This window comes from Brienomyrus brachyistius, unplaced genomic scaffold (genome assembly GCF_023856365.1).
Source record: "Brienomyrus brachyistius isolate T26 unplaced genomic scaffold, BBRACH_0.4 scaffold37, whole genome shotgun sequence".
Lineage (NCBI taxonomy): Eukaryota > Metazoa > Chordata > Actinopteri > Osteoglossiformes > Mormyridae > Brienomyrus > Brienomyrus brachyistius.
The window spans coordinates 3,041,469-3,058,897 of record NW_026042312.1 but is presented as its reverse complement, the minus strand read 5'-3'; the positions used below and the strand labels follow the sequence as shown (position 1 = coordinate 3,058,897).

General features: G+C 40.5%; 1 protein-coding gene and 1 long non-coding RNA gene across 3 annotated transcripts in view; both read left to right on the top strand.

Moving 5' to 3' along the window:
* The first annotated feature begins 328 nt into the window (after positions 1 to 328).
* LOC125722209 (uncharacterized) lies at positions 329 to 4,671 on the top strand. Its single transcript, XR_007386203.1, has 6 exons — positions 329 to 587; positions 699 to 947; positions 1,206 to 1,298; positions 2,032 to 2,144; positions 3,617 to 3,739; positions 4,605 to 4,671. It is a non-coding gene; the product is annotated as an uncharacterized LOC125722209 (long non-coding RNA).
* A 4,742-nt stretch (positions 4,672 to 9,413) lies between these two features.
* LOC125722199 (uncharacterized) overlaps positions 9,414 to 17,429 on the top strand; it is a 52,250-nt gene continuing 44,234 nt past the window's right edge. The window contains exon 1 of one of the 2 annotated variants that reach the window (XR_007386193.1): positions 9,414 to 11,018. Coding sequence is in view for 1 of the 2 variants with exons in the window: in XM_048998384.1 (XP_048854341.1) it covers positions 9,709 to 9,798 (90 nt within the window). In the remaining variant the exon portion in view is untranslated. The remainder of the gene's footprint in view (positions 11,019 to 17,429) is intronic. The other variant, XM_048998384.1, reaches the window with a different exon arrangement.

Genomic DNA, 17,429 nt, shown 5'->3' with positions numbered 1-17,429 from the left:
TGCAAAGTCATTGATTTATTTTTAATACAATTGCACTGTGATACATTTAACATCATATTTTCAGTTCTGCCTAACAGAACTAACAATTTTACAGGCTTTTGTTGAAATTACCTTAAAAATTCATCTGGAATGTATCGATTTATGCTGTAATTAATGATGCAAATTAACGCAGATGGGGCCATTTTGACCCAAAACAGCTAGTTGGAGGGGTAGCAATCCTCCAGATTGTAAAGGTCAAGATACTGGAGCAAAAAAGAAAAACAGTGAAAGCTGTCAGAAACAGGCAGGAAACTCTGCATGGATGTTTTTGAAGAGGTAGACAGGTCCAGTTGGCTGTATTAGTCAGTCTGCTAAGAAACATAGTGCCAACAAGCCCATGGCCCCTTTTCATGTAAAACTTCGTACAGGAGGCTGTTTGTGCAGTTTAGTGCCTTTGTTAGCCTCGGCTCCTGTAAATCATATAAGCACACCCACCACACCCCTAGGAGCATTCAGTGCGCCCCCACCTGCCAACCTGCCTGTCCCCCCAACCCACAGACCGTCTGTAGTTCTGAAATTTATCCACATGGCTGTTGACCAAGTCTAAGGTAAAATTCCATAAATGAAATTTTCAGTAAAATACAATTTTTTCCTCTAATCTGGGAGACAGTGCAGAATTATTGAAGTCGGTCCTAACTCTATCTTGAATATGTACCCAGCAGGCACCTAGGACTCGTATCTCCCTCTGAGAATCTCTTCTAAGGCGCTCAGCAGCAGAAATTCTCCATCCTAGATGAGCCTGCAAAGTTCTGTAGAAGTTAAATATACTTTAGTCAAATGAGAGACTAACCTGCTGTCAGGCTGGGGAAGCTTGAACAAGGCCTTCATTCATGACAGCTCCACTTGGCTTTTTGACGAGTCCCCATTTAGATGCAGCACGTCAGAGACTGAAGAGCAGGATGAAGGCTGTAAGTGCAGTTTGCTGTGGATTATGACTGTGTTTAAATCCAATAATGGATGAGACAATTTACTTAAAGCAAGATATAGTTCATATTGCTCTTCAGGCTTCGTGATAAAATATTAAAATTATGGAGTACAAAGTTGTAAATGCAAATAAAACAATGCAGAGCGGCAGGGCGCCTGGCCCAGAGGGTCTTCACATAGAATTCTACAAAGGGTATTTTTTCCTGTTAGATTAACAGCTTTGGTTGTCTTGCCCTTTAAAGAAATTCTCTCAAGAAAGAAGTTGCCTCTTACCATGTCACAAGCAATTAGTTTCACCCAAAAAGGAGGAGGACCCCTCTCTGCTCCCCGTGTTAGTAGGTTCTCCCCGACTCCTCCTGCTTATTCCTCCCTCCCTCCCTCCTATTTGTGCTCTCCTCCTCCTCTTGGGTTCTATTCATGTCTTTTGGTTCAGCAATAAAACCCACAAGGCTGCCCTTGGATTGTCCCTCTTCCCATCGTGACATATTATGTATTACATGATTATGAAGTGATTTGATTATTATACAATAGTCAATTAACCACTTTGTTTCTTCAACTTGTCTTTCTTCTGAATCATCAGATATATGTCGTAGCTGGTAATTTGTTACACTCTGCTGTCAGTGCCAGTGTAGCCTAGATACAACCAGTCGTATGTTTCGTTCATGCTGATGTTTGAACAATTTTTGGGAACAGATTTTCATAATGTTTTCTAATATATGTGGTGTGATAATTGAGCATGACCCCACTGTTGCTGTGCTCGGTGCTCCTGTCATGATCTGTAATCTCTTATTTTTTCATGTCTCCTCCCACTCATGCCAGCAGGGGTCGCTGCTGGCCCTTTGTAACCCTCCTAATTCTCCTGTATCCCATTATAGTTCTCCATCCTAACCCTGTACACCTGTTTTGTCGCTGATTAGTGTGCTGTGTATAAATATGCCTGCCCTCACTGCGTTCCCCAGCTCAGTCATTGCTGTTCCATGTGTAGTCTGTGTTTCCTTAAAGTCCACGTCTGTCTCAAAGTGGCTGCATTTGAGTCGAGTCTCACCCGATGCTCACATCTCCCCGCAGAAAAACAATACACCGCCTCACAGGCCAGAGCCACAGCCTTCTCCTCTCTGCTGGGTGGAAGAACAACTCTCACACAGTGGAAGTCCTCCAGACCCCCTGCCTTCAGACAATAGGTTAAAGATGTGTTTTCTATGTTACCTTTTGAAAATCTGAGATACAGCAGAGGCAACTGTAGGAAGAGCTTTCATGCTGTCTGGTCTCCTTTCACTGAAACTGTGGAGGGCCTGTATCTCACTTGGAAGATATTATTTAATCCCTTATATTACAAACCAAAGAATATTGCACTACACCATTACTAGGCTACACAAAGTTATTTTAACAACCACTGAATGGAAAAAGGTCAGTGCTGAATATATATAGCTGTGGAGCAGCAGCAGGCCTTGCTGGGCCGGAAATGCAAGCAGCATTGTCCACATTACCACTCTCTGTACTTGGATTGACCGAATGCTCAGACCGTAGGATAAGAATTAATACTTTTTATTGATCCCCATCAAGATATTTTCGTTTTGCCTCCCCCAACTTGCTCAGAGTGAGCTGGCCGTGACGGGCAGCCAGTCATAGTGGCACCCAGGGAGTTGGGGGCCTTGCTGAAGGACCCACAGATTTGCCCATGCTGGGCTAAAGTGGGCTATTTTCTGATCACAGGCTTAGCACACTGAGCTACACACTGCCCCTAAATTTATATTTATATGTAATCTGTGTGTGTATGTGTTATCTAGATTTGCCCTGTATGTTTCTAACTAAATCTAATCCAGGCCTTGATCCTACACCTACTATAATTATAAGTACCTCACTATACCTATATCTAACACTGCTATTCATCACCAGTGTTACATGTCAGGGCTTCGCTGCAATAGATCCCTCAGTGCTGCAGGTTATTACTGTGACTTTGCACACACACACGTTGCTGCTTCCTCAGCCAGTGTCACATATACTTTATTACACACAGACCTCAGTAATCTCTGCTACACTCACACCTGTTTCACCACACTTTACATCCATGGTTAAATTCTCCTAATGGAATCTATCTTAATGTCTTTATTCTATTTTATTTTAATTGTTACCATATTATTCATTGTATTGTTCTTTCGATTTTATTTTTATTTTATTATTGCTAATACACCGGATCTGAGTGCCTCATTTTGTTCCCTTCATGTAGAACACGTTTTGTAATGACAATAAAACATCCTTATCCTCATCTAAATCACACTGTCTAACTACTAACCTGTTTAAATAATATAATTGGATTTCAAAGGTTAATAGTCACTCAATTACCCCCTCAGCCCAACAGTACCACAAACACCCAACATGCACGGAAATGTTCTCCTAAGTTGTTTTCCCTGCCTGGAACAATACCACAGCAGTCACATGGACTAATGTTTCAAAACATTTCAGAAACCTTGCATTGAAACTTGAGGTGTTTAGGAGGGATCAGTCCTGGGTGGCAAAGTTGCCATCACAAAGGTTTTTGATTAAGGGATTCATGATGCCAGGTAGCCATCTTTCACAAGCTGGTGGGCTGTGCCACTGATGCCTTTGCTTGGGTTTTATATGTCTGTCCTGGTTTGTGTTCTTGCCACTTCAGGTTCCCTGGTTTTGGTCTACATTCCTCGGTCCTCTGCTGTGGAGTCTACCTTCTGCTTCACCTCATTCTGGAGTCGCCCATCCAGTCAGCGGCCCATGTCCCCCTGGTTCCCTGTTTCCTGAGGTTAGTCTGCTAGTCTCCGGGGCCAGGGGGCAGAAATCTGCCATGTTGGATGGGCGGCCCAGGTTGGGGTGCTCCATCATAGACTGATACATGAAGGATTATAGATGGTTTTTAACCAGTATGTACCGAGTGTGCGTCGTGACGAAAAGAATGTCATGGGAACATTTAGGACTGACTGCAGTATTAGTTCAAAGCATGATTGTGTTTTTCTTAATTTTTATTGATTTATTTTTGAATTATTAATTTTTTAAAGTAACTTGATTCAGTTAAAAGGGGTTTGTCCATTTGCTTTAGCAGAAGTTTGTGTAAGTATGATGTTCACCTTCCCTTTTCATAGTCTAGTCTTTGCCAAGTTTTATGCTTATTTCCCCTGGTTAAGTTAATCTGACTTGTGTGTTTAGGAGGGTCATACAGGCTTTTTGTTTGTAATGGAAGCACAGGGTCTGTACTTGCAGCTTATTTGCCATGCTAATGGAAGCATTTTACCTTCCTCTCTAATCTCTTTTTTTCTTGGCTCTCACTGCAGTCTCCTCTATGCCAGGGTTTCTCAACCCAGTCCTTGGACCCCACTGCAAAGATCCACAGATTTGCTCTGTCCAAGCTCTCAGCACAGCAGTAAAAGGTGACTGTTTGGTTCATGCATGCAGGGATCTGGGACAGAGCAAAAACGTGGAGCTGTCTGGTGGGCTGAGGAATGAGTTTAGAAATGCTGCTGTATGAAGTATTAAACCATTTGACCGGTTGGATAAATGTTAAAATGTTTTCTCAAAATATAAAAAGAGATAATCTTCTGTTTTGCGTCTCATTACAAGCAAACTTGTTTTTTGTTTTTATGTCACTCTAGTATTTGATATCTAATTTTCAGTCTTCTGGCAATATAATCTGGTGAATGGGGAAAGACTTCCAGCAGGGGCTCCGGTTTCCTCCCACAGTCCAAAAGTGCGCAGGGTAGGTTAATTGGCAAATCTGAGTTGTGAGTGTTTGCGCCCTGCAGAGTGTTGACTCCTGCCCAGGGTTGGTTCCTGCCTACGCCTGTTGTTCCAAGGACAGGCTCCGGTCCCCCCCGCGACCTCAGTTTGGCTTGCTGTCTCCCCGCTTGGTTTTCTTTGGTTTACGTCTTCACTAGCCCCCTTGTTGCTTTGACTTGTGTGTATGTTATGTATGTGTGATTGTATTGCTGCATAGGGAGTGACTGCAGTTTCTAGTGGTGCAACGGATCACAAAACTAACGGTTCGGATCATATCACGGATTTTGAGTCACGGATCGGATCAATTTTCGGATCAGCAAAAAGGGGAGGAGTCAAATGTAATTTGCTTCTCATTTATTACAAGAACAGTATGGCAAGGAACTTTTGGTTTTATCAAAAATAACTAAAATAAATTACAAAAATAAAACCAAGAAATAACTGAAAAAGCTGAATAAATACAATTTTTAAATAAAATTCTCAATACTTGAATACTTCAATGCAACAATTGAAAAACAACCTGAGAACTGAAAACAGGCCAAACCTTATAATGACAATTTTTTTTTCAAAAAGATGAGGATGTCTACATTCTCTGGGGAGAGAGTAGACCTCTTAGCTGTCACTATGTCACCTGCTGTGGAGAATACCCTCTCACTAGGAACTGAAGTGCCAGGCACAGCAAGGTAGTGTCTTGCCATTTTTGCAATGTGAGGGTATTTACACTCATTGTGTTTCCACCACACCAGCGGATTATCACCATCCACTGGCAAACTGCTTGCTGCCCTGTATGATGCTACCTCCTCTTTGATTGTGTTGTAAAAAGTTTTCTCTGTGTCTGACTCTTTCACAAATGTATCCCCAAAAAGCTCTTCTATGGCAGACTTCTTTTGTGGAGGAGATGCATTTGGCCCTGTGTCTTCTTCAGAGGGTGTTGGCTCTGTGGCTTGACCCTGCAGAAAAAATTACTGAGTTATTTAACTATATTTCTTGTTATATATTTCATAGGCAATCAATAACATATGCTGGTAATTTTCAAAATTAAGATCAAATATTCACATAAATAATAGTTAAAATATTTTATAACTTAATTATATTAATATTAAATAATATGAATAACTGTATTATTTTTTACCTCTTCAGTAGCCACAATCTCAGTTGTGAGATCAGTGTATGTCTTCTCGCGTAGGGCTGGTTCTATGTGAGTCAGGGACTTGAACCTTGGATCAAGTGCAGTAGATCTGTGAAGATAATCTTGTATTTCAGGGGGGTTGGTGTATCTGGAAATCAGGTCCCCTCTTATGGCAGCCTTAACATCTCTGGTAATGCTGGTGTCTTCCTCATTTGCACACATGGATTGTATAATTCTGGTTTTCAGAGGTAGGATCATGGACACAGATGGTGCATTTTCAGTACTCAATAGGGTTGTGACTGTTTTGAGAGGTTTGAGGAGCTGAAGGACCTCCTCTGCTACTTTCACATCATCATCAGACAAGGTGACAATGTCTCTGATATTTTTTTTCAGTGTCTTTTCTGTCAGTGCAGAGTATACTGCTGCCTGCTGCTCAAGATAGCGCTTCAGCATGTCATATGTGGAATTCCATCTTGTAGTGACGTCGTGTATGAGCTTGTGGGCTGGTAGCTGTAGCATTTCTTGCTTTGTTTTAAGGACATGAGCTGCTGTTGTACTTCTGTGGAAAAAAGAAACCACCTTCCTAATCCTCCCAAGAAGGCGATCCATCTGGTTAACTGAGATTCCTCTTTGGCATGCTAAATTTATCACATGTGCAAAGCAAGATATCTGTGGCCCTAGTCCAGCTTCTGTCACTGCATTTACTTGGTTTCTGGCATTATCTGTGGTGACTGGGATATTGCTACATGCATTGTGTCTCTTTAACTTCCACTCAGCTACTGCTTCTATCAGGATTTGCGCTAGATTTGTGCTTGTGTGAGTCTCATAGAGGGGGCGTGTCTGTAGCACCGGACTTTGCATCTCCCATCCCGCTGTTATATAATGGGCAGTCACAGTCACGTAGCTTTCGGTAGCCCTTGATGTCCACCCGTCTGTGGTGATCGAAATAGAGGATGCATCTGATAAGTCTGCGACGATTTTGCTTTTTTCCTGTTCGTAAAGTTCAGGCATGACCTTCATGCTGAAATGTGTGCGCGAGGGTATTTCGTACCGTGGCTCAAGCACTTTTAGGAGGTTTTTAAAACCCTTGTTTTCAACAACAGAGTATGGCCTCATGTCTGCCGCGATAAACATCCCAATAGATTTGGTAATAGCTTTAGCCCGCTCTGATTCTGGTGCAAAGTGCTGCTTAAATGCAGCGGTGAGCAGCTGTTGCTGTGGTTGCTTCGGTTTGCATCCTGTCTGCACACCGGGGTGATGTCGCTTCAGATGCGTGGCCATACTCGATGTATTGCCACTTTCATACGGCTTTCTCGTGCCACAGTGTCTACACACTGTAACTGTTTTGTCCACCACCCTTCTTCCGTCATCATTATATTTTACAGGAAAGCCAAAATGCTCCCATACAAAAGATTTGAATGACGCGGGAGGCTTTTCGAGTTCCTCTGTTCCGCCGCTAGCCATCGTTGTTGACTGAGTCACATGTTCCGCTGACGTAAACACGACTTCTGTGTAATTAATTATTTATTATTTAAGCAATATCAGCAGAAAACACTGTTTTATCTGCGGTTATTTTTTTTTATTTATCTAAAAGTTTAAAAAACGAGTTAATCCGCGGATCACGTGCGTTCCGAACCGTGGGTCGTAATCCGTACGGATCACGGATCAACCGCGATCCGTTGCACCCCTAGTAGTTTCTTAGCCTGAATTAAAATAAAATATTCTCGTCATATAGGAACCAAGTCTCTGGCTGGAAATTTCTACAAAAGGTCCATCTTCTTTTGCCGTATCAACACTTAAATGAGAAAAGCAGACAGGGACAGTATAGGTGACAGCAGTGACTGTCCTTCCATGCCATCCATATGTACAAGGGGTATGACCAGAGTACACATGTACAAAAAATTATATATCAAAAGCAAGTACCTTTGTTGAAACGTGAAGGTAATCGTTTATAGCATAACAATTCCATCCTAAAAAAAAGAATTTGTCTGTGTATTGCCTAGGAACTGCTACAATGTTAAAATGGTAAATCCCAACCAAACAGAGCAAAAACTGACACGTTATTTAAGAACTGAAAGAAGGAGAAAATTGAAAACTTTCTTCGAGGGATCAATAACATATATGTTTTGTTTCCCACGGTCCTGTTACTAATTCAAATCTTAAATCCTGTACTTTGATATTTTGGGCTGAATGTAATGACAGCAAACGTAACAGCTGCCTCAATGCAGGTGAAGGCAGCCCAGAGGGTCCAAGAGGTCAGTGGTCAATTACTGCATAGGGATCAAATCTGCAATCAGAAAATTACTGCATACATGCCTTTATATTACGGTCAAGCGGAGAGTCAGAGCAGTTTCCATAGAAACAACGTAAACAAACTTTACCGTTTGAAGCACAACAAACTGTGAGTGAAAATGGCGCAGAGGTGAGTAGCTTGTTAGCTCTCCAAAATGTCTTTGAATTCTTCAACTGATGTTGTGCTACTTTGATTATTTAGCCTTTTATACTATAATGACATAGTAAATGTCTATAATACAATAAAAAACATTACATTTTTTTTAATATTACATATTTTTTAACGTCATTTAAAGTGCAGTGGTTTTTATTGCTACTGTGGTTGCTAATATTTAAATAATGACAGACTATTTGGTTAGTAAATTCATCTCAAACATGCTAGTTTAGTAGGGCTTCCCAACCTTTCGATGTCCGCGGATCGGTTTCCGTCGTAGAAAAGTGTCACGGATGGGTAAGACGGCGGTATAATTTGGGGGTTCCCACGCCGAGCGGCGGGAGATTGACGGTGTATACGGACATGCGGGGCTAATGGCGTATTTCCGTACATCAATACGGGCAGCTTTCTTTCCAAAACGGCGCGATCCCCTAATAAACGGGACGGCTGGCTCCTCTACCCCCGGTTGTCTGCCGCCCGGTGCAATACTCCGCGCGGACGGTACCGGAACACCGACCGGAAGTTGGGACCCCCTACTGTACAGGGTGGTAGGTAAATTGTTAAAAAAAATTTGGGCCATTACTTTCGGAGTAGGCTAGATGCTTCTAAGTTTATCATTACATCTATTTACATTGTTACACAGGATTAACACTTTCAAATATTCTTAGCTTGGTTAGTGTTAACTCAGTTCTTAGTAGTATTCATCTGGGTATTCATTTGATGTGGAGCACAGTTGTTTCGTATTTGATTCTAGTTATAATTTGGTGACATTACTGTTTAATATGTTATTGCACTTACAGTATCGTGCATTTTACAGTAGATTTTTTTTGCAATCTTGCTCGCTGTTTCTTTTATTCTTTCTTTTTTATATATGTGAACCCTGTAATTATTTATTATAATAATTATAACAATTGTATTTTCTGTATGGTTGAAGAATTTCCAGCTCTTTATTTATTTTATTATCTCTCTTAAGTGCTGGTTAATCTCTCATTTATTCCCCAGAGAGCGAATTGAGAGAGCTGATCGATGGACCAACACCCAACACTGGGAAGCCTGGAACCTGTGGGATGAAGTGATCCACTAGGGAGAAGGTGTGGAGGAGTTCTCACCAGTGACACTCCCCACTGTCCAGGCTGGGGGGGTTAAGGGGGGATTGGGGGGGTCTACTGATTTGGGTAAGGGAGGGGAGAGTGTGGAAAAGGATGGACTGCTAGCCAGCACTAGTATTTCATCTCAAAGTCTTCAGAGTAATTACGGCCTTTCATCTGAAGACTGGGAAATTTATAAAACTTGCTACCTTAACAAAAAAAAGAAAGTCAGGAAGGACCGGACAAGCCGGGGGGAGGGTGAGGTAAGGGGGCAGAGTAGTGAGGAATATGTGGAGGTACCAGAGTGGGGAACATTTGAGGGGAAGGCCTCCAGGGTTGTGATGGAGGGGACAGAGGCTGGTATTAGTATAATGGATATGCTAAATGGAGGTGAGGAGAATGTATGTGAGGTGGGAGTGAATGTGGAGGAGGTTAAGGGAGGAGGAGGGAGAAGTACAGGGAATGCTGTGGAATATGTGGTGTCACAAGTAGGCAGAACTTGGCTAGAACCCATCCAGGAGGAAGACCTTGAGGAAGATGAAGAAACAGATGAGGAGCTTCAGGAAGCAGAAGACACTGATGCTGCCACAGTGGACAGTTGGCAGTGCATGGCGGCATATGTAGCCAGAATATGGCTGCAGACTTTACAGGAAGATGGACCTGAGGAAAATGAAGAAGCTGATGTGGTATTCCAGCAGGCAGAAGATGCTGATGCTACCACACTGGTCAGGTTTCAGTGTATGGTGGCATCTGAAGACAGATCACAGCTACTGACTATACCAGAAGAAGGACCTGAGGAAGAGGACGAGACTGAAGTGATGAAGACAGATAAAACAAAAGAAGATGCTGATGCTGCCGAGAAGATCTACAGTGAAGAAGAAGTATCATTCCATGTGAATGCCGAAGATCTTTCTGAAGATGATACTGAGAAGAGCCACAAGAAGAAGAAGAAGAAGATGAAGTGGTGCTTCTTCTGCTGTCCCCTGCCCTTCAGAAGAAGTAGCAAGAGGCAGTAATTATAAGGTTGTGAATTCAGGTTTACAAATGACTTAAAGCAGTAATATAACTGCATTATTGACACCTTCACAATGCACTGTAATGCATCCATAAATATATTATAGACATGGGTATAAATATTGAAGAAAAAAAAGCATAACACATTATAGCCATGTTTATTATGGATTAATGGCCGATATAATGTATTATGAAGATATTTATTGTGTATATATAGATCAGAGCATTCATAATGCATTATCAAGATAGCTATAATGTGTTATGCCTTTGTATAAGTATTTACAGCCGTGTTTTTAATACTTTTATAAATGATTTATAAGGCATTAATTGAGTATGTATAATGCAGTTATATGACTGCTTTAAGTAAAGTTAAGTAAAGTGTTTATTTTCTTTTTCTTAGAATACCCGTGTTAGAGCCCTGCATTGGGACTGGGATCCCGCGGGACCCAATGGAAAGTGATACTGTTTAAGTGTTAATGTAGCTATAAGATACGATAGGATAAGATATGCTGAGTTAAAATATAAGATAGGCTAAGACGAAATATATTAATATACGCTAAGTTGAAATATAATAAGATAAGATAGGTTAAGTTATATGATAAGATAGGCTAAGTTAAAATATAATAAGATAGGTTAAGTTAAGATATGACAAGATAGCCTATCATATTTTATCTTAGCCTAAGTTAACATATGATAAGATAGGCTAAGTTAAAATATCATAAGATAGGCTAAGTTAAAATATAAGATGGGTTAAGTTAACATATGATAAAGTAGGCTATGTTAAGAAAAGAGATTTGCAATAAAACATATTTACTTTTCAAACTGTGTCTTTGTCATCTCTTCAGTGTTGTGTCTGTCTTTGTTTGATAATTTTGAATTGTTAATTTATATCTGACACTCTCCTAAATGTCAATAAGCAGAGACGGAGGAATGGGAGGAAGGTACAGTTAAGTATAAATGATAAAGTATCAAAATCACAGTGTTGCCTTATTTTGACGCAGAGAAAGTAATTTCAGTGTTACTACCACATATGAGTTAATGGCTGCAAATGTTGGTGTTAGAAGTGCCGGTAAATAACGCGGAGTAAGTTTAACTCTGGTGTGTTTCTGAAAAACGCACCGCCTTCTGCCTGCTGTCATTCGGCGAACGTGTAGGAGGCTATTCTGGTAACAGGTAAAGTTGTCATTTAACGTAATGCTAACGTGCATTACCAGTTAGTAAGTGTTTTACTATATCACACACCTTACGTCCTTTATAGTTTTAGTCCGGTGCACTCTGTATCCATGCTAACTAGCTAGCTAAAGTTAACATGACGCAGTACAGTCTTCCAGCTTGGGGATTCCCACCCCTGTCCGCGGCCAGTATTCCGCAGGGGGGTTTGCGGAGGTGTTGGTTGCAAATGCAAACGATCCCTTCATGTTCATGCGTTGTGTTCTAATGTGTAAATAAAAGATAACTATCAAATTCAATGTTTATGTCCTATTATACTAGATAAGACTGTAAAATAGTTTGCCCTGCATATGGATGCCATGCAGTCAGAGTATGATCAAGATAGGGTGTGAGTGTGGAAAAAAGACAAATGTAACAGTATTTGAGGGATGGAGGGATGAGAAGAGTGGGATGGAGGGAAATGTAAGGAGAAGGAGGTTCCTCGGAGCTCCGAGATGTGTTTGGCTGTAATAAATCTGGAATATAGCTATATGACATAGTTTTTGATAACACCAGCATTTATTTTTTAGGTTTGTCGATCTCCGTCAAAACAATTAGAACGAGTTCATTATGTAACTGGAACCCCTCTCACATGTAAACACAGTGACACGCTACAGCGTTGGTTTGTTGTCTGAGGCTATGATACTGACCACAAACACATTCTCAAATTTCACTGCACCAATCACAGCATACGCAGGCAGAAAAATTATCGCAAAAAACATTCAGCATTAGACTCTGTAATGTCTGTGTTTATCCAGTGGACCATAAATTAAAATAAGCTTTCCTATTTCAGTTTCTTTTAGATGTTATAAAGTAATAAATAAAGAATCATAATAATTAAACCATGTATTACTGACTATCAGACAACTTCAACAAGTTACCACATGGATGCAAAATCAAAGATATTCATTTGCGCCTGGCACTAACCATGTACTCCTTCACAGTACTAAGCCATAGAAAGGGCCCCAATGAAACCCCTGCATTCCTGCATCGCAGATACTCTAATCTCAGCATTTATAAGATTATATTTGTACTACCTGCCAATTTTTATATTAGATGAGACTAAAAATTGAGAAATATCTATATGCAGAAGTAGTTTTTCCTGATAAGAAGGATAATATCAAGACTGTCAGCATTTACAAATCGAATTATGACACATCTGAGTAGCCCAGACTGTCCGGAAAACAAAGCCGTACAGCATATGTGGCTGACTAATGTACATACAGTGTAATAAGCTTATAATCAAATGGATAGAAAAACGCTCAATAATAGACAGGATTCAGAGGGTAAATAAGGTGCATCATGTGGAAGAGAAGTTAGGTGGCGTTGGGGTGCATTGTGAGTTTCATCTGGTAGCTAGAAGGGAATAAACAGGGCTTTGGGGGGGGGGGGGACTTCTCCGGCGGCTACATCGCTCTACCTTTTTTTTAAAATGATTTATTTAAAAAAATATATTTTCTCCTTACACTATAATGGCAGGTTTAGGACTAATACAGTACAGTCATAACCAGTGTCAAGGATTCTATGCATCGCTACACAGAGACAAGTCCAGATATTGAGCCCAAGGCTAAAATTGTGGTTTACTGACAAGTGCACTTTGGTGGGCAGTGGGGGTGTTTGTTCTTCTCTGCTCACATTTTCCCCTCTTATCCTGTCTTCTCCTCCGCAGCCCTTCCTCCTTCTCTCTGTTGCACCTATATTCCCTCCCCTCCAGTCATCTATGTTCTCCTTCCTCTGCAGTCTCTCCTCTTCTCCCATTCTTCAGTTATACTGTCTTCTCCGCTCTCCCTGTATCCCTCCTGTCTTCTGGTCCTGTCGTCTCTTCTCCAGTCATCCCCTGCTTCTCAGTCATCTCTGCATCTTTTCACTCTTTTGTTTGCTTATTCTTTGATTGTTTGTGTTATTCGTTAACCCACCACCCCATGCTGGATGAGTCTTGATGTTTTTTGTTCTTTTTAAAGTTAGGCTTCTTCCTTTGTTTTTGTGCCATATCTTCTGCCCTCTTCTGGTTGCGGCAGTGCATGACACGGCTGGAAAAATAGGGTTTATTACAACACACACATCAAAACCAAAAGGATCAGGATGGATCCAAAATAAACTGCAAATGACCAGGAATGAACTAAATGATGGAATAAACACAACTAGAGAACTATATACATGCATACATACATACAACATACAGCTATAATGAAGCATCAAAGAACAGAAGGAGAACAGGCACTTAAATACACAGCTAACAAGACACAATGCAGGACAGTGAGAATCATAACCAATAACAAGGACTGAGGGCAACCCAGGAACAGGCGTTACAGTTAAACAGCACTGGTGAAATCAAAGTGACCTTTCAGCCACATGGTCAGCTCTGCATCGCCCTCTGCTGTTTGCATTAGAAGCTGCTTGAAATTCCCACTCTCCTTACCAACACCTCGAAAAGCCAGGCCTTGCCGTGCCAAGTACTTAACTTCAGAAGATTTTTCCTCACTTGCTGCTGCTCTTTCCAGCTCATCTGAAGGTTGAATATTAACAGGATTGATCTTCTGAATCCATGTCATCAGTGCTAATCTGTGGCACTGCCTGTCTTTATGTGCACTGAATTTCCCCAGTGCCTTTTCCAGTTTCACATGCCAGTCTTCACAAGAGCTGAATGTGTCTTTCATGCCAGTTTAGACATTTGTGTTACAAATTATACAGTAGAAACAAAGAACCCCCCTTAAGATGAGGGGGGCTGTAAGGGAGCCCAGTGTGATCTTTAAACCATTTCTCCTGAAAGCAGGGTCTCCTGTTTGATAGACGTGACATTTACATTTGGCTGATTTGGTGAAGGTCCAAGCTCCTCCCCCCTCCTCCCTAATGCACCTTCATCTTCACCTGCCTGTCTGCTCTCTCTCTCTCTCTCTCTCTCTCTCTCTCTCTCTCTCTGCCATTGACTCACACTCAGTCTCCCTGATTAAATGCTGTATCTGAAATACACACCACAGGCCAAACTAAGAAGCATATTAAACTAACATCAGGATCAGGCTGCTGTGACGTCATTATTCACTCTTAACCATCAATATTTGCTCCTTTTCTCGCTCCCCTCCATGTCGCCTGCATTCTCTGCTGTCAGCAGCCTCTTGCTGTCTCTCCCTCTTCATCTTTACTCTCAGCACAGCAGAGTTTACATGAAAGCAGTTATCAGTAAACAAGTGGTGTTTCTTGGCATGATGCTCAGGAATGGATTTCTAAGGATTTGTTACCTGAATGGGATGATTAATATATGAAGAACCTTTGACTCACATACTGTATACGTCTATCATCTGACTGGCACTAATTATCTCACTGTCTCTACTTACTTTCCTGCTTTTCTGTGGTTGCCCAAAACCTCACGATTGTCACACTTCCTCTTCATGATGACAAGCTACTCACTGTGAATAAAAGCTGACTGTAATAAAACTACCTGCATTTAAATCACACATTAATAACGCAAAATACCTTAAGTAAGCAAGTATAGCTTTCTACAGTAATGGAATATAAAATTAATTAAACCTATTACTGTCTACAAAATAACACATTCAGCACTATATCAGACTTTACATCAGCTTTCTGACCATTATAAATATACCTGAGTGAGCACCGTTGTTAGTTTCTAGGAGAATGTGCAGTTAATAACATTTCCAGGTAATTTAACCAGCGTAACTGCACATGAGGCAATTATTATAATTATAAACGTAGTAGGGGTAGGGGGCGCTATAGAGCGAAAGGGTGACTACGCCACTCTGTAACTGTCGCTAAGACGGTTATTTTATAATCACCTTTTGCTGGTTTGATTTAATATAGAATGTATACTGTGAAATGTATGCCAGTGCCCTCTGCTGACTATTTAATTGATCCGTGTTAACCCTTGAATACATGGTCAGGTGACGGAATAGGGTAGGAGTAAATGCATGCTGGGAGATTCATGGAGTCAACTTGTGGTTTGTCGGCTTGTCACGGCAGGATCTGTAATAACTCCTAAGCATTTGGTCAGAAGGCGCACACGGTAATTTATATTTATTGTATTTACTTGTTGTCTTGTATTGAAAAGTGGAATTGCGGTGATGTATGAGCCGCTGTTTAGCGGTAATATCATGGATCTTTTAGAATGTCTTGTAAGATTAAATGTAATGCAGGAATTTAATAATATGTTTATTTTATAGTTTTTCACGGCGTCTAGAAGAATAAAGACGGAATAAACTTCAACATCTGTCAGGCGTATGTTTTCTGTACCAGATGAAGAACTTTGGGAGCTGTTATATCTTCTATAGTAAAGGTAACCTTACAGTAAATGACGTCTGCTGTCATCTGACGCTATATAGAAAATGTAATTAAATAAGATTAAATTTACCTTCTGCGAGGGGCACCCTAATATAATGATATATATAATAATTATAATATAATATAATTATATAATTATAATAAATATAATATAATTATAATATAATAATACACTGCTGTCTGTCTGCCATAAAATAAATAAAAGGGGGAATTGGAATTGCATATGACTATGGAGATTTTTACTAATTCACATAAGGGACAGCATAAAGGGTTGTTTAATTCAGTATCAGAGGAATTCATATATTTGTGTGATTATGATAATCACACTATTATAACTTGATAGTACATCTCTTGAATTGAACTAATTACAGTGTCATGTATAACACTGCACTTTTTAATACATTGTTTGGCAGAACAGACTGCAAAACTGTAGTCTCAATGGAAAGCTGGATGAAATTCCTAGGGTGGCGTAGTCAGCTGTCCACTGAGTCTACAGTTTTGTAGTTCGGTCTGTCACAGTCTGGCGCAGTTGGCAGGATCGTCGTCCTGAGAGCAGAGACGCGTGTTCAGTGTGAATGACTCTTCGGTTGTTTTTCTATTTTTAATTACCTTTTTATTCCTATCCATGTCTTTTTTTCCTTTTGTATGCTTATTATTCAGCCAGTACAACTGTTTTTATTGTAGTCGAAATCAACAGTGAGTGCCAGTCACTGGCAAATCCCTTGGTTCCCGGTTCCACTCCATCTGTCCTCTGGTGATCCCCTTGAGCTGTGGACCCCTTTCCAGTGTTCTGCAGCCAGATCCTCCTGAGCCGCACGGAAGCGGAAGTTGGCAAAGTGAGATGCGGCAGTAGGCCTATGCATGCAATTGACTGGAGTATGGAGAGTAAAGCCTTTCGTTTTCTTTAATAAAAGTTGTCCGTGTATTTTCTCATATGCGAGAACATCACAACTGCCACTGCACTTGTTGATGTGTAAGTGTGCCCTATTCAAACAATAAAGAGAAACTACATGCAGCACTGAAAAACTATTCCACGGCCAAAAAAAATGTAAACATTCTTTCTATATCAGAAGCTAGTCTCTGACTGAAATTTCTATAAATCTTTATATAAACTGATAGCAATTAACCTAAGAGTGCATGCTTGGATTTTAGTATCTGCATGTACTGTGGAACTAAAAAGAATCATAATCAACATATATAATTATGTAAATGAAAAACAAATACGTTGCATTTTCCTTAATAGTTTTGCACGTTGCCATAATTTATATTTAATTTAAAGTATGAAGCACCCAAGCAAAGTTTATGTTGAAATAATACTCAAGATTCTTACTGTAAGTCTTTACTCTGGCACAGTGGTGGATCTAGAAAATTTTACATGGGGTGGCAAGAGATTTTAACAGAGTGGCATGGAGGTTCAGTGAGAAACCGACTATCATTCAGAATCGTGGAGCTCAGGAGCATACTTACACTGAAAAAGTGACAATTTATCTAAGCATTTGGACTCTCATGGTTAAAACAATGCTGATTGTACTTTTCATTATCACTG